This window comes from Centroberyx affinis, unplaced genomic scaffold, assembly GCF_046629955.1.
Source record: "Centroberyx affinis isolate AG114_WGS23_722 - 3 ecotype Tasmania unplaced genomic scaffold, CSIRO-AGI_Caff_v1 ptg001306l_1, whole genome shotgun sequence".
Classification (NCBI taxonomy): Eukaryota; Metazoa; Chordata; class Actinopteri; order Beryciformes; family Berycidae; genus Centroberyx; species Centroberyx affinis.
Window position 1 is genome coordinate 154317 of NW_027279812.1, and position 22733 is coordinate 177049.

At 39.9% G+C, this 22733-nt stretch overlaps 3 protein-coding genes across 7 annotated transcripts in view; 2 read left to right on the forward strand and 1 right to left on the reverse strand.

The window, feature by feature from the left end:
* LOC139649232 (B-cell receptor CD22-like) lies at positions 1 to 8019 on the forward strand. 2 transcript variants are annotated; one of them, XM_071525574.1, is made up of 9 exons: positions 1 to 280; positions 792 to 1139; positions 1237 to 1461; positions 2797 to 3087; positions 3722 to 3946; positions 4596 to 4886; positions 5418 to 5499; positions 5712 to 5739; positions 5823 to 8019. In XM_071525574.1, exons 1-9 carry the CDS (start codon positions 196 to 198, stop codon positions 5907 to 5909), a joined length of 1662 nt encoding a protein of 553 aa, XP_071381675.1. In that variant the 5' UTR covers positions 1 to 195; the 3' UTR covers positions 5910 to 8019. The 2 variants fall into 2 exon arrangements, with proteins under 2 accessions (XP_071381675.1, XP_071381676.1); XM_071525575.1 differs by having other exon boundaries at positions 5456 to 5499.
* Positions 7474 to 22491, reverse strand: LOC139649235 (limbic system-associated membrane protein-like). 4 transcript variants are annotated; one of them, XM_071525579.1, is made up of 10 exons: positions 22284 to 22491; positions 18698 to 18837; positions 17854 to 18075; positions 16648 to 16790; positions 16159 to 16250; positions 15832 to 16037; positions 11593 to 11853; positions 11018 to 11329; positions 9762 to 9864; positions 7474 to 9145 (listed from the first exon to the last, which is right to left on the reverse strand). In XM_071525579.1, the coding sequence occupies exons 3-10, from the start codon at positions 17906 to 17908 to the stop codon at positions 9079 to 9081; spliced, it is 1239 nt and encodes a 412-aa protein (XP_071381680.1). In that variant the 5' UTR covers positions 17909 to 18075; positions 18698 to 18837; positions 22284 to 22491; the 3' UTR covers positions 7474 to 9078. The 4 variants fall into 4 exon arrangements, with proteins under 4 accessions (XP_071381680.1, XP_071381682.1, XP_071381683.1 ...); XM_071525581.1 differs by lacking the exon at positions 18698 to 18837; XM_071525582.1 differs by lacking the exons at positions 18698 to 18837; positions 22284 to 22491 and adding an exon at positions 20317 to 20402.
* hpn (hepsin) overlaps positions 21034 to 22733 on the forward strand; it is a 14618-nt gene continuing 12918 nt past the window's right edge. The window contains exon 1 of the mRNA XM_071525584.1: positions 21034 to 21070. Coding sequence (XP_071381685.1) covers positions 21034 to 21070 — 37 coding nt within the window. The remainder of the gene's footprint in view (positions 21071 to 22733) is intronic.

Sequence of the window (22733 nt, forward strand, 5' to 3'; positions counted from 1 at the left end):
GGTGGAAGGCAACACATGCTTAATATAGGATAGGTGAATGCTAGTGGAGGAGGATGGAGGACTTCTGTGAAGACTACTACTAAGTGCTAAGACAGGGTCGACACAGGAAGTGGAGAAATCTCAACCACAGCTTCCTCATTTCTACAAAACGTTTCTATTTTTCAACAGCTCATAGTTGCCATTCTTGTCTATGTAATGTATTCTGTGCTCAAGGGTTTTGTGTTGATGTGGTTCCTGAAGGTGACCGTTGTAATGCTGCTGATTCTGATCATGAGTCCAGGTGAGCAGACTGATTTTTCTATTTCAGTTTCTATACAGAACCAGAAATACAGAAGTGTAAAGATGACAAAAAACAGACAAAAGAAAACACTGTCTTTTGTAGGCTCAGGGAAGATAGACTTAGTTGTCAATTTGTATATGAAATGAGCTGAGATGTTTACGCCTGAATACTGTAATGGACTTTAATAATGAATAGCTTTGTGGTTTCTGATGAGTTCACTCAGAACAACTGTAGTTGAGTAACTACAAATCATCCCCAGACCATTCTCGTACTCTTGTCATGTAGGGACCCAAAAACAAACAGTCCCTTGACCTCTTTTGGGTCAAAAAGTTTAAAAAATACTGGATGATGATCTGGATGATATCAATTAAACCTTATTTGCTTATCTGACATTTCCGCTGTTGTCTTAATATTTTGTCGTCTATATGACAAATTAAACTGATATTTTAAAGACTAATGTCAATTTATCAGTTTGGCAGATGACATGGCATTTTTCATGGTCTTTCTGCAGGAGTGGTGGTTGGTGATGGATTTTCAGTGACCTTTGAAAATCCAAATCCTTGTGCTTTGCGGGGCTCATCGGTGGAGTTCAGGTGTTCATACGAATACCCGGATGGTGAAGTGGTTAACAAAACCTCATGGTCCAAAGGAGCAATAAAAGATGGCAGATGGACACGCACTGAGCTCTCCAGGCTTCCTTCATATCAAAGTCGAGTTGAATACCTCGGCGACCAACAGCACAACTGTAGCCTGGCAATTTATGACCTACAGGACAATGACACCGGATATTATTACTTCAGGCTTGATACGCATGATTACGGATGGCGCAGTAAAGGATCGGTGTATCTGTCTTTAGCAGGTAGAATTCATTGATATTAAGTGTAACTGTGCTTTACTGAATTCAAGTTTTAATATTTTCAGAAAAGTCTCTGAATATCTGTTTCTCCAATGCCCAGAACTGACTGCCAGTGTGTATCCTGCCAGTGTGAGAGCAGGAGGGAACGTGACTCTAACATGTAAAACATCCTGCACACTGCCTGCCACCATAGTCTGGTTCAGAGATGGACAACCAGTAGACAAAGCAGAGTTTCATGCCAGAGCAGAGGATGCTGGGAACTATTCATGTGCCATTGAAGGACAGGAATCAATGAGATCAGACCCTGTGGCTCTGGATGTTCTGTGTAAGTACATTTATCACTACATTATTTGTTAAGATACACTCTTTGTTTATGTCCATTGAATTATATGGACATACTTTATGTCCATTGACTTATACTTAACTGGTTGCATTCAGGGATGAAACGCAATTTTTCACTGAGGCTCTCAATATAAAATTAATGTTTATATTGATCAAATCAAAAGTTTGGTGTGAGTAATCTTTGTGTCACAGCTGATGGTCAGTTCTACAGTACTTCTCAATCAAGCTGTAACATGTGGATTAATTCTTAATCATGGGAATTTATGTCATATGGTGCCAAATCTAGCTGTGCCAAAATCATCTGTCTAAAGAAACAAAAGTGTATTTTTTTTTAAATAAATTTGAATTCAGCATGTACTGCTAAACCATTTTCTCCAAAAGTTTCCTCTTTTTGAGTTCTGCTTTTTCTTTGTATATCTATCTATTTCTGTAATCAAAAGTACTCAGCACACAGTTTGAAAGTGAATTTGTGACTTGTGTATTGCGTCCAATATGCATATATGAAGTAGATTCTCTCTAATGCATGTGCTGGTGTAGGTGTAGGAACAGTTGACTGCTTAAGAGCCTCAAATAAAAGAGTTCTTGACAGGGAATGCAATTTAGTTGTCCATTTATTTCCTCCATTCAACTCATGGTTTTCTGCAGTATAATCAAAGAAACAAATGCATAAATCAATAATCAATACAATAAATCAAGCTATCCATAAATGAGGTAGAAATGTAATCAAACGTATGGTGACAAGCATAATTCAAACAATAAACTGTCAAGAAGGAAACTCACATTGTCAGTAATGCATGAGGGAGGCAGGACTGGAGAGACCTGAGTGCCAGGTCTGTCTGCTCTGAACTGGCAGAGTGTTTGGTCTTCACCTGAGCACACCTGAGCACACCTGGAGTCCCTTACTCCAATCAGGAGGGTTACGTAAGAGGTACATTGTCTCTAAACCCTCTAGGGGCAGTGTTCCTCAGCAGCACAGAGGGAATTCACAATAATATACATATTAAAAAATCCAACTTTATTTACATAGCACCTTTGTACACCAACACAAGTCAATACACTTTTCATAAAATAACATACTGAATTAGTAGAAACAAACATAAATAATAATAAAACAATAAGACATATATGTATGTTATTGTCTTTAAAAAAAAAAGTATTATTATTATTATTCTTTGTAGTATTTTTAGGGCTGCAGATCAAGCTTTCCAGTCTCCCAGACAGAATCATTGTCCATCATACAGAGTTTGAAACTTGTATAATAAATACAGTCTATAATTGAATGTATATTAATAGTGCTGTGTGTTTGATTTTTCCTCAGATCCACCAGTGAGTGTGTTGGTGGAGGTCAGTGGTCCTAGCAGCCTGGCAGAGGGCAGCAGTGTGAACCTGAGCTGCAGCAGTGCTGCTAACCCAGCAGCAGACAGCTACACCTGGTTCAGGAGGACCGGCTCTCCCGGCTCCAGCTCCCTGCTCCAGGTGGGGTCAGGACAGGTACTGTCTCTTCCCTCTCTGGAGCCGTCCCACACTGGACACTACCTCTGTCAGGCCAGGAACCCACTGGGGGAGAACAACTCAACTGAGCTGCTGCTGCTGGTGGGCATGACACAGAGTGAGTTTGGAGGGGAAGGATAAGAGCAGGATAAGAATGCTCTTCATGATGTTTTGCAAATAAATGTAGTTTATTAAAAGTGTATTTATTGAATGAATTTGAAGACTAACTCCTCACAATACTGGGGCCTGATTGGCTGACATTACCAGCCCCTCTAGTTCAAATGATGTAAGGTCAGGTCAAATGCTGTAAACTGGCTTGGTCGGAAAGATTTTAGCAATTAGTGAGGGGAGCCAATCAGGACCAAGCCCAGCTGTGATGCGTTGACTGGAGTTGACCCAAAGCGTCATGTGTTAAAAAGGATGGATTTTTGAAAATGCAATAACTTTAAATTTATGCAAACAAAATACAGTTTAACAATGTCTTCATTAAACATCTCCGACAACATATGTGTATAAATAGTGGAAGATTTCAGTTCCTAAAATAGGGCATCCTTGGGTTAAATAGTAATAATGTAATAATGGCAATAAAAAAGTAATAATGGTTAAATAGTACTTTCTACTCTGTCTCTGACTGTCTTTAGCAGGTAGAATTTGCTGATATTAAGTGTAACTGTGCTTTACTGAATTTAAGTTTTAATATTTTCAGAAGAGTCTCTGAATATCTGTCTCTGTTTCTCCAATGAATCGCCCAGAACTGAATGCCAGTGTGTATCCTGCCAGTGTGAGAGCAGGAGGGAACGTGACTCTAACATGTAAAACATCCTACACACTGCCTGCCACCATAGTCTGGTTCAGAGATGGACAACCAGTAGACAAAGCAGAGTTTCATGCCAGAGCAGAGGATGCTGGGAACTATTCATGTGCCATTGAAGGACAGGAATCAATGAGATCAGACCCTGTGGCTCTGGATGTTCTGTGTAAGTACATTTATCACTACATTATTTGTTAAGATACTTTCTTTCTCGTACAAGCTGCATTGACTTATACTGAACTGGTTGCATTCAGAGTTTGAATGAAGCACGATTTTTCACTGAGGCAAGTTTGGTGTGAATGATCTTTTAGCACAGCTGAACTCAGTTCTACAGCACATATGAATCAAGCTGAAACATGGTTTAATTCATAGTCATGGGAATTTATGTCCTATGGTGCCAAATGTAGCTGTGCCAAATCCATCTGTCTAAAGAAACAAAATACTTTTTTTTTTGTTTTTTGTTTTTTTCATAAATTTGAATTCTGTATGCACTGCGAAACTATTTTCTTCCAAAAGATTCCTTTTTTTTTAGTGACGTTTTTTCTTTGTATCTGTATTTTCTGTAATCAAAAGTACACAGCACACAGTTTCATTTCAAAGTTTTACTTACTGTTCTGTAAGGTGAACTTGAGTGTCTTAAAAGTGCCCACAAACAAAATGTATTATTATTATTTGTAACATTTTTAGCAGCAGATCAAGCTTTCCGGTCACCCAAACAGAATCATTGTCCATCATACAATTTTGAAACTTGTATAATAAATACAGTCTATAACTGAATGTATATTAATAGTGCTGTGTGTTTGATTTTTCCTCAGATCCACCAGTGAGTGTGTTGGTGGAGGTCAGTGGTCCTAGCAGCCTGGCAGAGGGCAGCAGTGTGAACCTGAGCTGCAGCAGTGCTGCTAACCCAGCAGCAGACAGCTACACCTGGTTCAGGAGGACCGGCTCTCCCGGCTCCAGCTCCCTGCTCCAGGTGGGGTCAGGACAGGTACTGTCTCTTCCCTCTCTGGAGCCGTCCCACACTGGACACTACCTCTGTCAGGCCAGGAACCCACTGGGGGAGAACAACTCAACTGAGCTGCTGCTGCTGGTGGGCATGACACAGAGTGAGTTTGGAGGGGAAGCTACTTTGACTGACACAACAAAAAAATTTCAATATACTGAAAATAATGTTTTAAGGGCCCATATTATTCAGTTTCTTGATTTTGTTTTCAAATATACTATGGCTCAGGATAAGAATAAGTCCTAACAATACTAGTCCCTGACTGGCTGACAATACCAGCCCCTCTAGTTCAAATTAGGTAAACCTGCTGTGTCGTCAGGTCAAACGTTGCAAACTGGCTTGATTGGAAGGATTTTAACAATTAGTGAGGGGAGCCAATCAGGACCATGTCCAGTTGTAATGTGTTGACTGGAGTTAGTCCAAAGCATTAGGTGAAAAAGGCAAAAATGCAATGACTTTACATTTAAACACAAAAAAGCAAATTATATCAATGTCTTCATTGAACATCTTTGACCATACAGTATATGCATACAAATACAAATAGAGGAACATTTGAGTTCCCGTAACAGGGCCCCTAAATAATTGTTAATTTATTTATTTTCCACCCTGTTTTACTCTGTCTACTCTGCTCCAGCTGACCGTCTCATCATTCTTGTTGGTATTGGAGTCAAGGTCTTCGCAGTGCTGGTGCTTCCAGTGATTATGGCCTGGGCCTGGTAAGTGACTGTTTATACACAATTGATTAAATAGCCAGTTTTCATTTTGAATCAGAGGGACATGGTTAAATGATTCAGTCGTGCAAACTAGCATACCTCAAGATATTCTGTTTTGTACTAGATTGTTTGTTTATATTATAGTGAATAATGTGAAGTGTTGAAGAGTTTAGTCTGCCTCCTTTAAAAAACTTTGTCTCATGTTGTTTTGAAAGGAGGAAGGATTCTGCTGCGGACAAAGAGGTGAGGAGGACTCACTTCTTTTTAAATCCGCTCATTACATTTTTTCACATCGAGCCTAATGTTGTTCTGTTGTCACGTTTCAGGAGTCCAGTCCAACGTATGAAAACATCAGTGGAAGCAAATGTTACGGACAGGACAGCAGGGTTATAGAAGAGGAAACTACTGCCTAATGAAACTAGAGTATGAGGACATTCCATTAAACTAAAAAAATGACTTGGCACATATAAATGTCTGTGGTCTGTATGGTGTAACTCCACATGTGACACCAAGAACAGCTTGATTTTGAATTATAGCTAGCTTGCCAGTTTGAAAAATGCTGCAAATTGTACCTCCCACCCATTCCTGGTTCATGTCCATGTAAACACTAGATTATTGTTATAATTTATATTATGCTGAAGACAAACATTTCAGCACAATAGAACTGTATTTGTATATACTGTATAACTCCTCAATAGCAGTATATTAGTATTAATGTATTGCAACATTTATTTGGTTCAAGTCTCAAAACTATCTTCACTCCTTAACCAATCTTGCAACAGAGGACATTATTATTTATTTTTATTGTATTTTAAAGGCAGCCATTGAGCATCATAAGTTCTTGCAGTGTTACTCAACCGTCTGCTATAAAATTCTCCTCCTTTTCCACCAAATCATCTGTAAACATAGATCAGTTTTCCCCAAACAAACATTTGGTTTAACAAACACTGGATGCTATTGCCCCATCAAAAATATTTAGCATATTATTATCATCATCATTATCATTATTATTATTATTATTATTATTATTATTATTATTTAGTAGTAGTAGTAGTGGTAGTAGTAGTATTTCCAAAATTATTTTTATTTCCAATAGTGTAAATGGTTACTGTGTTACCTCTGAGCCACCACAGTCATCTCCTAATTTGAATTATCCTCTAACAAACTCATTTTCAGTTCAGTTTTTATCATGACCACAACATCCACACTGAAGTTTCACTTACATCTGTTACTTTTATCGTCCCAAATGGGAGAATTTGTTGACAATACATTTAGATAGGAGAGCTTGTTTTGATTCTGCAGCAATTTTCAGAGGGAAACTTTAATTTCCTATTCTTGTTTCATGTTTATATTGAATATTCATGTTTATTATTATTTCAGACCAGTGTTACTGGTCTGAAAAGGTTTCAACAATGTTCTGTGGAATGAGTGGTTCACTGCTGTTGTGATAGATCTGCTGCCCTCTAGTGTTAAAAATGCACAGGCACACCTGGGTCTGGTATACTGAGAAAATCCTGACCAGTGATAGAACTACGTACGTATATGTTATGAGAACTGGCATTAAAAGTTCAGTAAACATCCACTGCCATCAGCAGTTGAAGATAACTTTTTAAATTGAAGGGCACTTACTGTCTATTTGGTTTCTAACACTTAATGTAGAACAATGGTTTAAATGCTAAACGTTTCCTTTTGGACAATAAAATTTTACCTGAAGGAGTGTACGAGAAAATGCATCATTCCATTTGTCATGAAAGCTGATATGGGACTATAACTAAGGGGACACCAGAAAATTAGTGTAAAACTGGAATTTCCATATTGGAATTTGATATCAAAAGCTTTTGTATGATGTAAATCCACATTAATGTGCACATATTGGAAATTGTCATGACATGTAGATATTCATATATAATAATGACAACATTTTGTACACAGCATACTGCATTGCAAGGTGGGAGACCCATTAACTGATTTACTGACAATTTGTTTGCATTTTAATTGGCATTTTAAAAATGTAAGGTTTACTCAGCCATAGCAATTTTTATAAATCAGATCAAAATTTGAAAAAGGCTCTTGAGACAAAGTTGAAATCCAAGTACATTTTCGTAAATGAATGTCCTGGTGTCAGAGTCACTGTCCTCTTGGTTTTCACCCTCAGGCTCTGGTCAGTATCTTTGTGCCTTATCACACTGAATAGTTTACCCCAAACCACAGAAATGTAAGCTAATTTTAAACAGCAGTTAATTGGATCATTATGACTTTATTTTCCATCATCATCATCACTATCATGTCAGTCCATGTCAGTGTGTCTGACATAGACATTGCTCATTCTTGGGTGGATGTTGTTAAAATCCACTAAAAATATTACTGCTAAAAATAGCTCCTGGCTTTATCTGTGGTCTTATTACGTGATGAACCCAGGAAGTCATAGTGAAATTCACAGTAACTGTTGACAATAATATAACACTGTCGGCAGGCATGAAGAATAAGCTCCACAGTTCTGAACACGGAAGTTTTTCTTTACACTAAGAACAAAACAGACAAAAAATTGCACTGTTTTAAATATTTTTCAAGGGCATCAGCACCATAGAAAGGTACAATAATTTACTGACACATTGTATTCAATGAGACGGGATAACAGAAGATTCCCAGTCTATTTTCTGTGTCCATGCAGTCCAAGTTTTTTTTTTTCTGGAAACCTGAACAATGCATTTCCAGGACATCAGTCTGCAGGAGTACTGACCTTGTCCCACAGCAGAAATGTATTTGTGGAAGTAGAAACAGATATTTTTTTTCCCAGGTCTTAGCCACTAAATGGCCACAAGCTAGTAAGAGTTACTCCAACAGTTTTTCATTGCTTCAGTTCGGCTGTTAAAGTCCAATTAACTTCATCTCACTTCACTCCAGTTCAGTTCATCTTCATTTAGCTCAGTCCAGTCAAATCCAGTCAAGTCCAGGATTTTTTCCAGAAGTCCAGAAGTTTTTCTGTGTGTGGCATTGAACACTTCATCAGTCTGGCAGGTTTTCATGTCCGCCATATGATCTGCAGGGCCTTCCGCATTGTGTGGATGGTGTCATTGTCAACAATCTTGAGAGTTTTTGATTGTGAACATGATTTCAGTAGTAAGGTGTAGCAAACTAAATAAAATAAAAAAGTAAGTTGAATTCCTTCTATGTGCAAAAATAATTGGCCAATAAAAGGATTTTGATTCTGATTCTGATGTACATCTTATTTAATACTGGTTTCAGGGTCCTACAGGGTTTAAAGGGGTGTGTGTGTGTTACGTGGCATACTTGCTGTGTTGGATCTTGCACTCTATCAATAGCCTTGAGACTGTACTGGGCAACAAGAGGCGTGGATGGAGCGGGACAAGTGTGACAAAAAACACTGTTGAAAAAGGTCAAGGATGCTGAGTCAGCCTACTCTCAGTTACTTAAATGTAACAGAAAGTCTCTCCTGCTTTTTTACTGTGAGTCTTGGGTCTTGCAGTCTTGGGTATGTTTCTTGTCTGTAAAGCACTTTGAACTGTCCTGGTATAAATTGTGCTGTATAAATAAAATCTGACTTGACTTGACCTGCAGTGTCTAAGGTGCTGTAGGATTTGTCTCAGTGAGAGTGTAGGCCTGGTGACTGGAGGCTGAGCGCCGTCTCCTGAAAGGACAGACAAATTAATCAACATAAACCACTGATATTTACATTCTTTCTTTCTTTCTTTCTTTCTCCTAAATTAATTTTTTTTATTAATAAAAGAATATTCTCTTTAACATAAGACATTTATATATGGCTATATCATTAGATTTGGATTTTTTGGTAGTTATATCTACAACATATATTAGCATAAGCTATAGACACTGGTTGGGCCAGGTCATTCTGGGGCCAAGCACAAGCATTTTTTCTGGGCCTCCCTCCCTGTTGCCTGTTGGAAACCCATATCTGTAACATTAATTTGAATTGAATTTGCCATCCCTCAAACCAGGGTTTGTCTTTAGTAAAACAGTGATGTCACACGATGTCATGGTGACAGGCCGACCGTCTTCCACACCTGTTTCTCATCACATATTTAAATCTGAATAGGTGCTACTTAATCATAATAAATCTCTGCCGTTCACAGCTGTGTCACTTGAGCCACTGACAACTGAGTCAGAACTAATCTGTTCAGAAGGCCTTACCTGAAATACTGATAGAATAGATCACACAGTGAATTATTCATATTTTAAATGCATTTCACAAACTCTTGACTGGTTGTGGGCTAAGCCAAGCAGCTCACCTCCTGATGATAAAGGCCACTGTGCCCATGAGAATCAGTAGGAGAGCGACGATCACTCCAACAGTCAAAACTCTCAGTCCTTTCGAGGCGAAGTGGCTCCTTGCTGCAGTGGACAACACAATACAATATAATACAATATGTGCCTGTGAATGGATATTTTAACATGAATCATATTTTATAAGTAGGTTAAAGGAAAATCATGGTAGAAGCTACAATTTACAGTTCTAGTTCATGTGATGCTACTTGGATATTATGTCACAATATAGGAAATGCTTCAAATTCCTGTCAACTATTTGGAAGTTCCTCCCTCTTAAAGCCAGACACCAGCAACACTTTGTCCTTTTATGCCCCCCCAACCCCAGATCTGTACTGCTTACATGTTAATTACCAGTTTCTGAAAATGTTACTATATTATCACTAATTTACCTAAATTTTGCAATAATTTCTATCACCTTAGTGTGTCAAGTTATTTATAATATCTATTCCCTTAGCTTTATTTATTGCACATTACCATGTCCGTAATGTGAGCTCTGTGATAAATATCAGGCTAATGAGCTGTAATTAGCAACTTATAAATTAACATGTTGCCACAAGACTAATTCGTTGGTGGATGCTCTTTTAACCCCTTCTGAAATTTAAGGAATTAAGCAGAAAAATGTTGGTCACTGAGTTTTTCCTCCTTTCTGGTGAGTTGTGTCGATACGGGAGAAACTTGTTCCTGTATCAGCATGTTGTCTGCTGAGTGTCTAATGATGAAGGTTTAGGATGTGGGAGGAGCAGGCTGGGCTGGTCAAGAGGTTGTTGCAACCAAGATCCTTCACTCAGACCTAGTGGGGAATTTGTTCATATTTACCAAGGAGGATGTGGCAGACTTCCCCTCAGATGTTGCTTAAAATTTATAGTTATCAGCGTGGATGAATTTAAAAATAAACCAATTTTGAAAAATAATGTAGGCTTGAGCCCTGACTGCTGTTTGACTTGATTCACAGAATATCATATGAAATTAGGGTGCATTACTTGCATTACAGGGTACATTACTTACTTTGCTCTAACCGTAAGGGGTGTTGGCTGTAAATGTGTAACAACAGCCTTATTAACTTCAGCATGGTGAGATGCCCAACATTATAAAGATCAGCTACCACAGAATCTCAAATTAGTCACCAAAGCCCATGGAGCAGGACTGTGGAGTGAACATGGCTGTAACTGAAAACTGCAACATCCAAATTCTCTCAGTCACCGTCTCTTCATGCACCCACCTGAGGCTGCAGTGAGCATCACATTGTAGTTCTGTGAGCCATGTCTGTTGCTTGCTACACAGCAGAACTGCCCATACTCCTCCATGGTGATGTTAGCAATGCTGAGTCTCTGGCCTGTTCCTCTGGGTGTAGCGAGGGATTCTGCTCCTTGCTGAAAGTTGATCCCCGGTGTAGCGAGGCATCCTGGGCCCTGGTACCAGGTGTATGTGTGCACAGGCGGGTTGGCATCACTGCTGCAGGTCAGAGTCACAGGAAGCCCCTCTGGTAGCTCTCCAGCCGGCGAGACAGAGACAGTTGTGTTTCGAGGAGGGTCTGGAGAAGAAGGAGTGGAGATGGATGGACAGATGAATTAATGGATGGCTGAATGCATTGTGAATGAATGAATGAATGAATGAATGAACAAAAGGATAGATGAAGGAATAATTTGCACATTTAGATTGGTCAGTATATTTAGATGTGAACTTAGAATGAACATTTAACCTGTGGATTTGCTTGATGGAAAATAACACAATATGTAAACCTCATTCCACATGATGTGTTAATCCGAATTCGAAAAGGGCTGAACCTTCACTTACACTGTACATCAATGGCCATCGCTGTTGAGTTTTGTGCTCCATCTCTAGTCTGGACCTGGCAGTAGTAACTACCAGTGTCCTCAGCCTTGACATCACTCATGCTCCAGACCTGTCCATCATGTCCAGGGGTGGCGCTAGTTCCCTTGTACCAGCTGTAACGGGCGTCTGGATTGGCTGAAAGGCTGCAGCAGGCCAGCTGTAAGGCCACGCCCTCAGTGATGTCACCGCAGGGACTCGCTGACACCGCCACTGCACTGGAGTCTGGATAGAGAGATTAGGAAAGAAAGAAACCAGTTCAAAGTAGATGCACTTGTAAGCTTTGTTTTACTATTGGTCATTAGTGCTAATGCTTATACTGTCTACAGCGTTAGGCTAAGTATTGGGACAGTGAACTTAAGCAAGTCTTTTTTTGCTGCTGACTCATTTATAGTGTAATATGGATTTATTATTAAATATAGACAGTCAGTTTTTGATGGTGGATCTACAGCATGCTTGTGGCCAAGAAGCAATTCTACAGTGACATTAGTTCACAACAATACGTGTCCACTTATTTGACTATATCCACTATATTTGATAGTAGACAAATGTTTATTTGAATGGGTTACATCAGTGGTGTAATTGTGTCTAAAACATTGGGGGAGGGACCAACTGAAGGTCGGGGGGCCGGGAAATGTTACTAATTTTAAATGCATTTCCTGCAATTTTACAGACTTTGGCATCACTGTTGAGCTTTCTTGAATACAGTAAAATATAGACTAAATCACCTTCACCAAAAAAGGAAAATGCTAAGTGACAAACTATTGATATATGTTTTGAACACAATTTTGAATTTTGAATTTTCATCAATCAATTTCTTTTACAGTGTAATGTGTCTACTTGGAAAAAAGGGTAATGACATAAATCCGGCCACGGAAAAAGGAGACTTACAGGGAATTCTTCACACAAATATTGCAATTATTTCCTATCAGACATTGTTGGATAAAATGGGCTACTTTGACAGTTTAACTCTATTCATATACATTTATTATTTTTTTATTTATTTTCTGAACACATACCTAAGAGGCATGTGATGTAGATTTTGACTTATTTTACATACATTAGTCTTGAAAAGTTGCATGCAGTAGGTTTGGAGTAGGTTTGTAGATGCATGCATCTACAAACCTACTCCAAATAGAAATAAAGTTCTACATAATAGGCTAAATATCATTTCGAATACGTAATCCAAACTCATTTTTGGCATTCAATCTGCGGCATGGCTCGCTATTTCTCCTCCACCAATTAGAACACGGCTTCGCTTCGCCATTCTAACTGATTACGACATCATTGGATGGAGCTGGACTCTGCTCTACCAATCAGAGCCTGTCTCAGCTTCATACCTTACGATGGTAAGGTATACTCCCCTGGGTGCTGGTACAGCTGTTGCTTGGACTGCGGCAAAAGGCTCTCTTTGGGAACCTTTTTACACGGTCCTCATTTCAGACCAGTAGCTATTGGCTTGATGGGCGTGTTTGGAAACTTTCTCTTATATTAAGTTAATAGTTCACTGAAATATGTTTCTGAGAGAAATGAGGACCCTGTAAAAACAAGCCTTCAAATTATCAAAATCCTGTCAAAACCGGCACGAGACACCGAGAGATGGAGCAGGAGCAACAGATTGGTGGTGTCTCTCACGTCTCTCATGCCATCATTTTTGACAGTTTGGACCAGCAGGTGGCGTGGTGGCTAGCAAACGTGGTTTGTTGAAGAGCTGGTGGTTGGTACAAATAGAGGTGGTTTGCCTCCCGCTGAAGCAAGCCCGCCAGCCAGTCCAAAAATGTTTGATTTTTGATTTTGTTTGGACCAGGTGTCATGGCGGCTAGCGAATGAAGTTCGTTGAAGAGCTTGTGGTTGGTACAAAGAGGCTCGGATCCCTCTGAAGCCAACCTGCCAGCCGCTCCAAAGGTGTGGTCTGGTGGCAGCTAGCAGCTAGCAGCTGCATGATCCCCTCGATACCAATGATAACAAGAACGTGTTAGTTTTCTAAAAGCATTAATGAACTTCTAATGGTTCAGTATTGTTTCTTGCCCACTGTTTGACCCATCACCTTCCAGCTACAGTTGGATGGGAGGTCTAGTTCGCTATGCTGCGTCCTTTGTGGCCTAACCACAATACTGTGTGGCAATGCTGCATACAGCTGCACACTTGCACAATTATATCCTCAAGAATATCCGTTGAACTGTATGAATGCCGTGGCCTTTTATGGTTGCTATCAAGTACAGTACAATGTGCTGTGATTATATGCACCGGATATTTTCTACTACTATCTTCTACTCAGACTGAGGTGAGACCAAAAACATATTTCCAGCCTTCCTCCAACAATAAACTTCTATTCTATTCTATTCTATTCTATTCTATTCTATTCTATTCTATTCTATTGTTTTGTTTGCTTTGTTTGCTCTACAGGTTGCCAGTAGTTACCAGGGTACTGAGGATGAGTCTATGACAACAAACAAGAGAGTGACTTCCTGCAAAGATTTCTCAATAATTACCAAAGCAGTGTCTTTGTAGTGGAACGACATTACCACTTCCCTCCACCATCCACCTTCCCCTACACAAACAAAATTAGACTCACAACAATGTTCAGCAGCAGGTTACCTGTCTGTACCTCACAACTTTTGCCAAGACTATGATTCTTTCCAATAGGCTCTAATATCACAAATTGGTCCAATTCCCCCTTTTTTCACAACTCGGTGTTGGCAGATATGATGTGCACTGTCATGTTTGGCTGTCAATGAGTTGACTAAGAAATGCAATTTAGAAATTGGTAAGAAAGGTGAAACTGGTCCTTGACTTTATAAAGGTGAACATTATCAAGCTGAGTTCATACAGTATTTATATTTAGTCACTGCTCAGTTTCAGTTCTACTTCTGAGGAACAGTAAAGTGTGTCACAGACATACTGTAGATGGGTAGAGGAAATGGCACTATTGTCTCCATACAGTGGGGACAGACAGACAGACAGACAGACAGACATATAAACTGACAGACAGACAGACGGATAAACAGACAGACAGGCATATAAACTGACCGGCAGACAGATGGACAAACAGGCACAAAACCAGACAGAACAGAGGAAAGACTGATGGGGGATGTGGTTTGTTTACTCATTCTGTGACAGACTGATGAACTAACCACAGGGCTGACTGAGCATCTATCACCCTCTAATCATACTGTGATTATTTCTGTATCAATCTACTGAGCCTCCATGTGTTTCCATTTGCTCTGTTCCTTCTGCTGGAACTCACTGCAACCTGATTTAAAACTGACAAAACATTTCTTTCTTTAAGAATTTGACATGATTATGAAAGATATAAGGAGTGGTCTCTGCCTTGTACTTTATATAAGTGTGGCCCGGTTGGACTGCTACTGGACTCCTGCCTTTGAAAAATCAGAGAGGCCTCTGCTAATTTTGTACAAGCCTGGTCCTCTGAAATTTGAAAGAGAGAGAAGCACATTTTCTTACCATGAAAGGATTATCAGAAGGAGAGACAAACAGAAACAACAGGCAATAGTTTAGGATGGGTGTAAAAACCTATCCATGTTTGCACTTTGCTTATGTAGAACATTCTTAAGGCATGTTTTGGACTAGCACCTAGTTATATTACTGAGCTTTTATTCTATGAGCCCAAGTTCAGCCTGAAATACTCGCCCAGACGGAAGAATAAGGCTCTGGAACGACCAGCCAACCCGATGTTCTCCTTGTTTAAACACTGTAAGAATTTCACTGTCCCATAGCACAAAATAACATATCATACCATAATGTATCGACAGGAGTTTGATAGGGTTGTTGATCAATACCAATGACTCAGCAATTACTTCGCCATGTTCTTAGATTCCTGACTGTAAAAACTCCCTTTCTGGCCCGTACTCTATGATTTGGAAGAACCCTCCACCAGACTCCTTGCATTTCAACTGCTCAAAGATGGAGGACAGTGCTATGAGTGTTTGTTGTCAAGCCAAAAAAGCTAATTACAGAGGAGCACTGCATTGTGATATGTTGCCTCACTAGACCAGAGAACCCATCGATGTTGTTTCAATTCCTACTGGTCGCCAATAGAGGTCTATAAAAGTAACAAATTACTTAATGCCCCTTTAAGGCTTTCTTTAACCCTATTCTGTTTGTATTCTTGTTTTAATTCTAAGCCATAGTTTAAATAAAGGTTATCAAGATGATGACGATGATGATTATTATTCCTCCTACCTGCCACCAGCAGCTGTACACCGCTCTGTTCTGGCATCTTCTGTGTGGGGTGGCTGGTGACGAGGTAGAACACGTAGCTTCCACTGTCCGACGGTCTCAGCTCAGAAATCCTCAGAGAACAGTTCTTGGTTCCTGGTTCTCCCAGGTACTCCACTCTGTTCTGGTAGGACGGATCTGGGAGGATACCGGCACTGTGGAACACATATCTGACAGAGGGAGAGATGCATCAACTGTTCATTTCCTCTGATTGTCTAAACTCTAAACTAAGAATTCTTTGCAAAAATTATTTGATGCAGGTCTTTTCTATGTGTGTATTATCATTCATACCTTGGCGTGATACAGCGGCTCTCTCCCAGACACCACATCTCAGACAGAACGTTGTACTCTTGCTCCTCCACTCCTGCTCCTCCCCCTCCAACCTTGATCCCAGTAAACAGTAAACAACAAGGACAGTGGACACTTTCAGATGTGAACAGATTTACAGGACCAGAGGAACTGTCTGATGCAGCAGATTAACACTGGAAATGTATGCAAGCAGTTGATAGGTCAGATGTGAACGTGGCTCTAGATGTTTTCAAACCACTTCCTTTAAACTGGATAGCAGTGAAATAGTTTACTGCAGTTACACTGCATCAATCCACTAGCTGCTGATTCTCAGTACAAGTGTTGAGGTTTTATGTCACATGCCAGAGGCTCACTGACTTCCGTTCATTCTGAACGCTGATTTTACCTCCTTGTAGAGAATGTCTTCCGGATAAATGCAAAGAATTGTGGGATACATTGGGACTGCTGACAATGCGGTCTTTATTTAATTACCTTGGCAGAGAGCTGCCCCTCTCCCCCTGTTTCCCTGGAGCTCTGGGGGTAGTCATAGGAACAAGGGAGAACCACAGAGGAGCCAATCACAGCACAGATAGGACTGGAGGGGAGCTGAACTGACCAATCCCCAGCGAGAATACCTGAAGCGCGGAACACATGCACAACACATTACTATCTAAATCAATTTTAAAAGAAGAAAAAAATAAAATAAGGCTTAGTAGCTTGTACTGCACAGAAAATACAACTCTCACCTACAATTTGCACACTCCAGAAATGTTGACCTTATGAACTATTTTAATCTTGTTTTCAATCTTACTTGAGAGAAGTGAAAAAATGTGCTTGTGTGGTGAGATAATTCACTTTATTTGAATACAGTGCCATTATCTTGAAACACGTGGTGTGATGAGCCTTATTTCAAGATATCAAATTGTTGTTGAATTAGCTCACATCACTGGCAGAATTTTTCACTTGTTTCAAGAAAATGTGATTGTAAGACTGAAAACAAGATCAAATGAGTTAACATTGACATTTTGGAGTGTGCACACATTATAATTAATGTGACAATGTGTATTGTATTTTGTGGACAGTACAACTTATTTGGGCATGACAACTTTTTCTTTTGAGATATTACAATGTTTAAAAGTGAGGAGTGAGAAATGTGTCTGCTCAGTAGGTCCTGTGTTTCCAGTAACAGTCAAAACTCACTGGATGCTTTCTAAGGGTGGCGATACATTAGACAATATTTAGGACAATATAACAACAACAGATAACAAAGTAAGTCATATCGTCAAATATTCAAATGTTTCATTCCAACAATACACTTTGCAACAAGATGTGGCAACAACGTTTAGGCAACTCCTTGAGTAGCCTCCTTGAGTACCTACTTGAGTAGAAATTAAGTTGCCAAGTGGTTTGTTGGAATAAGGTTTGTAAAGTTATTGCAATATTACAGGACAGTCATTCAAAATCATACAATGACAGAAAGGTTAAAAACTCAATCAGCAACTGATTAATACCAGTTTTAGTGGCAGCCAAGTTATCTCCATAATCCTGTTCCATCATCATTGCTAAGCACTGTAACTGCTGAGTTTAGGCCAGCTGATCTTCTGGACGTCTCACCATGTGGATCTTATGGAAGGAATCGTTACATATTTGCAGGTCACACATCCTAGATCTCCCTCTGTTTACGGCTCTGGGTCTTACCTGTCAGAGAGAGTGCCAGCAGCAGCCAGCATGTCCGTGGCACTCCTCTACCCATCTCTCCGTCGTTCTCCTCCTCCACTCCTCTTCCTTCTGTCGTTGCTTCCTTTTTCTCCTTTGGTCCACCTTTCCTCTCCTCTCCTTTGTCTACAGGGTGACTCTCTGGCCTCTTGTTTACCAACCTGTCCTCTTCTTCACTCAGCGACCTGTACGCCTCTCCTCCTCCTGCAGAAGAAAGAGTTTTGTGTCTGTTTTTCTTACTTCCCTTTTCTGTTTTTCTTGCCAACAAGGAACTGGTGCGGTTACTGGTGTTTCATATGTAGCAAAGGGAACTTGCAACTTGTGAGAGACGTATGACCTTCTTTGTCTTACTGTTTCAGTGTGTGTGTGTGTGTGTGCGCGTGTGTGTGGGGTGGTGTGGTTTGGTTAGGGTTGGGGAGGGGAGGGGAGGGGTGGGGGGATGATCCTGATGATGATGTTGATGGCATCCCTGTTAAACTTCCCTTGCTGAGAAACTTGCTCTACCAAAACAATATTATTGATTATAATATTGTTAAAACAATATTATAATTTTTCAACTGATCGGATTCCATTGAATCCCTATCAGGCTGTGCTTTATTATTCACGTCTTGGGGATTGGATTGTGTGATTGTCACCTAGCCTATACCTAGACTGCACTATCAGACAGACAGACAGACAGCAGGTCTGATGTCCAGTTTGGCCAGTCAGTAACGTTACAATTTGACGTCAGCTGGACCCTCCTGGCTGCGCAGTTGACCGCTCAGAGGACAAGCAGGACCCAACTACACCACACCACCCGGGAAACTGAGGATACATTTTTACAAACTTGTTTTTTATTCGCTCAGTCCTCCAAATGTTTCTCTCTTTTCCATTAGAAGCGGACGCCGGTGGTTTTGGTTGATTGAAACGACTGAAAGTGTCGCTAGAACTTCTGTTTTTTTTCCTGCTTTCCTCGGGGTCAGTAACCTGTGAAGAGAACAATAAAGGATTTACTGAAAACTTGGGATTTATCTGTCGTGGGGTGTAACGTGGTGTTGTTGCCTATTGCCAAGGCCGAGGCGAATACTTTATGTTCTTTTGTCAAAGCGGACTACAAAATAACTTTTCACTGGAAGAGGCCTGGGCTACACCTGCTGCAGGAACAAGACAGGTGAGTGACTTTGTAAAAGGCAACTTCCAAGAGTTTAATTTGCCCCTTAAAAGTCGCCGTACTCCACTACTTTATTTAAGCTGTCATATGAAAATAAAAGATTGGTTCAGTAGTTTTGGTTTTATGAAATGTACAAAAAATGGCTATGCTGAAAAGAAAATACCGCATTTGCTATGCGACTTCTTAGATAAATCGTTGAAATTCAGTATTTTTCAGTGAAATAAAATAATTCTAAATCATTTTAATTATTTAAACCATTTAGTGAGACGTGCAAACGTCAGCTGCCCTTTGGTTTGTTGAACCTGTTTAACCCATCTCTACCCCACACTGCTATTTCATGCTTTTGAGCTGCAAAGGCCTGAAGTCTTTAGTAAATAGGCTTAACCCTAATAACTTACAACCATGCAGATACTGTATATAGCCTAACGCTGTATACATTTCAGTCATTAATATCAGTAACCCTACGAAAAGGAACTAGGCCCTATATTAAATGTGAAAATGATACAAATATCATAGCAACATTTGACGTGCCTTTATTAATGTTATAGGAATATTATAGGAATATTATAGTGATGTTTCATTGTGGTTACATTGGTCACAGAAACTATGATCTCATGTCTCAGTCGTGCTGTTTGGTGGAGGGCAGCGAGTGAGTATCGTGACTGGTTTAACATTCGTTGATGATTAATCGATCAGCAGGCAGCTATCTGTGCATGGGAAGACTTGTTCATCAGGGATGAACTAGATCCAAATATTAAGTAGAGTATATCATGGTATAGTGTAGTATAGCATATAAACCAGGACTGGGTTCAGTCAACTGAGTGCAAATTAAAAATTAATGTAGGCCCTAATGATAAACGTTTGGCATTAGATGAATGAATTACATATCAGGACCCCAGACCACCAAGGGTCCCTAAAGCCCAGGTTTTTATAAATTAGTATTTAGATTTTAGTTATCCCCTCTTATACACATTTGCATAATATCTTCAGTAGGCTAGTTGTAGGCCTACACTGATAATTTTTTATTAGGCCTATTGTTTGCTAGACCTATGTGATGGGATGGATCCCTTAACTGGGTGGTGCTGTGGGGCAGATGAGGGTGGGGGGACATAAATTGAGAATGCTCTATTAGTGGCATATTGCACTTTTTGCTCACATTTTGAATGAACTGAACAGAGAGTCAATAAACTCCTGCTCTGAAATCAGCTTCCTCATGTAGGACTTATCAAGGCTGAAAGAGAAATTAAATAAGAATTCAGAATCATCAATACTGTATTATTACAGTCTGAAACTACCATTTCATCAAGGGCAACTGTGGGGTTTGAACTTGATTCAAGGCCGTGACCGGAGGGCGGGGGAGGCAGGGAGGAGGGCAGAAATGGTATCGGCTTCTATCCAAGTGAAAAGATCAAAAAATCAACTGGGCATCTCCGTGAGATTTTAGGGTGAATGGCATTCAAGTCCCATTCTTGAGAAAATCAATTTTTTTTTATTGAAAAAGTAAATGATCACCCTCACATTACTAGGTTATATGGGAAAATGGAGGGGGTGCACTTATGGTTATTTTAGATAAAGGAAGCATTAACTCACTGAAAAGTGCAAAATAATGAGAATCTATCTATCTATCTATCTATCTATCTATCTGCTTGCTTGCCAGCTTACTTCAGGCATTTAAACTGGGCATGAGGTATGCATAGATGAACTATGCGTCACTCATTGTGCTCAGGTGAGGTACTCTGACTTCTCCTGTCCCATTTTAAAGGATTCTGTTGTAAGATGTGAGAATAATTCAAGGGAGAAATTTATTCAAAACATCTAACTCTAACCTAAAATGTACCTGGTGACACTGTTTTTTTGGTGACAATTCAACATTATTTCACCGTGCAAAAGGGATTGCTGAGTCCACCTGCCCTGAGGCGAAAGGAAAGGAGGAAGGAAGGAAGGAAGGAAGGAAGGAAGGAAGGAAGGAAGGAGACTGTTAATTGACCGTTCTGCCCTCCGCTTCCGGAAGAATGTATGCTGAGAAAGCTGGGACAGACGGAAAGATGGGTGAGTACACATGTCACACACCTGCCATTCTTCATCACTCACTCTTTAATTCCCCTCCCCCCACATACACAAGCGCACACACACACACACACACACACACACACACACACACACACACACACACACACGCGTGCACACAGTCAAACAATGTGCTTTGCTGGCCTGTTTTCTGTATTTGGGACCAGACATCAGTCGACTTGGCTGTTAACTATTAACTGGTTTGTTCATCGCTGGCTGGCGAATACTCTCTCTCTCTCTCTCTCTCTCTCTCTCTCTCTCTTTCTCTCTCTCTACTTTCATATAATGTTTTCTTTTGCAATTATTTATGTTTCTTTCATTCAGTAAGAGTAAGGCCCAACCAATATACAATAGGATTGTGATAGCAATGTTGATAAAAAATTACCAAATGCCAATACATCTGCCAATAATGCCTGAAAATCAGTGGACAATTTGTTGAAATTCAAGAAAGTGGTGAGGAAAGTTAGCATTTCTCCTTAAACCTATTGTCAGCATGAGGAATGCATTTGATAACATCACTATCCAGTTATTACAATTACACCAATAACAACACACTCTGTCCTGGCATGCACAAACAACCCAGTGTAACCCTCAGCCCATATAATGTTTTCCTACCTTATTCATCCCCTCATAACCTGAAACGCACTTTTCCCATCATCATCATCATCATCATCAGTGAAACAGCACATATAAAAGGCAACCAAAGAATCCACTTCTCTCCCTATGTCTTCCTGTCTCAGTTGTTTTTCTTGGCCTCAGTTATCATATAGTGTTATGGCATACAGAGTGCTGACCAGATTTGCAGCTTTATGGCTTTTAATGAGTTTACTGTCCGTCATGATGTTATGGAAGGAAAGATAAGATTACTTTCTTTCGTTTTTACTGTTGTCCTTGAGCCATTTGTGTCAATATGTTCTGTGAAACTCTGTGAGTTTTCAATATATCTCTGTTCCAACATCACCAAGACAAACTCTTATACATTTTTGATGTATTTAGTGATTAAAGTGATTCTAATGTTTTATAGAGGAGTGTCTCGGAAGCATGTGTTTACGTTTTGCAATGGTGGTAAAACTTTTTCACCAGAGAACTGCATTTTAGCACTTAGCACTCGAGGCTCTGGAGGCTCGTCTAACAAAGTTTACCCTTTTCTTTTAGACCATAAACCTACTAGCCGACAGTATTGTATGTAACCTACCTTATATTGCAGAGACTTGGGAACTCAGTGACAGCATAACATAGCCGGTCGCCTCGCACAAAGTAAAATTATCTTCAGTTGAAAATCATCATCATTTAGAGAGACATTTCAATCTCCATATGTTCCCTATTCCTATGACTTAACAAGGTAAACTAGAGTCTTGGTTTTACAGTTTCTTTATTGTCTGACTGAAGGGAGTCCGCCCAGAAGCAAGTGTCTTGGTGTGTATAATTACAAGAGAAGCAGAAGAGTCTAGGAGTGGCGTGTGTGTGGTGTGTTTGCACGCGTGTGTGTGTGTGTGTGTGTATGTGTTATGATTAGATGGGATTTATGACACACCTACAAACTGTACATGTGCAAACAAGCACAGAAACACTAATACGACCACACACACACACACACACACACACACACACGCACATGCACACACACAAACACACAATTGCACAT

What these genes read in the sequence shown, in the direction of transcription:
- LOC139649232 (XM_071525574.1), top strand. Translation starts at nt 196, where the DNA reads ATGTATTCTGTGCTCAAGGGTTTTGTGTTGATGTGGTTCCTGAAGGTG. An exon ending in GGTGTATCTGTCTTTAGCAG is followed by an intron (nt 1,140 to 1,236) that starts GTAGAATTCATT and finishes TCCAATGCCCAG; the next exon opens with AACTGACTGCCAGTGTGTAT. An exon ending in GCTGGTGGGCATGACACAGA is followed by an intron (nt 4,887 to 5,417) that starts GTGAGTTTGGAG and finishes ACTCTGCTCCAG; the next exon opens with CTGACCGTCTCATCATTCTT.
- LOC139649235 (XM_071525581.1), bottom strand. Translation starts at nt 17,908, where the DNA reads ATGGGTAGAGGAGTGCCACGGACATGCTGGCTGCTGCTGGCACTCTCT. An exon ending in TGTACAGCTGCTGGTGGCAG is followed by an intron (nt 11,854 to 15,831) that starts GTAGGAGGAATA and finishes CTCTCTATCCAG; the next exon opens with ACTCCAGTGCAGTGGCGGTG. An exon ending in GTGGCCTTTATCATCAGGAG is followed by an intron (nt 9,146 to 9,761) that starts GTGAGCTGCTTG and finishes CTGTCCTTTCAG; the next exon opens with GAGACGGCGCTCAGCCTCCA.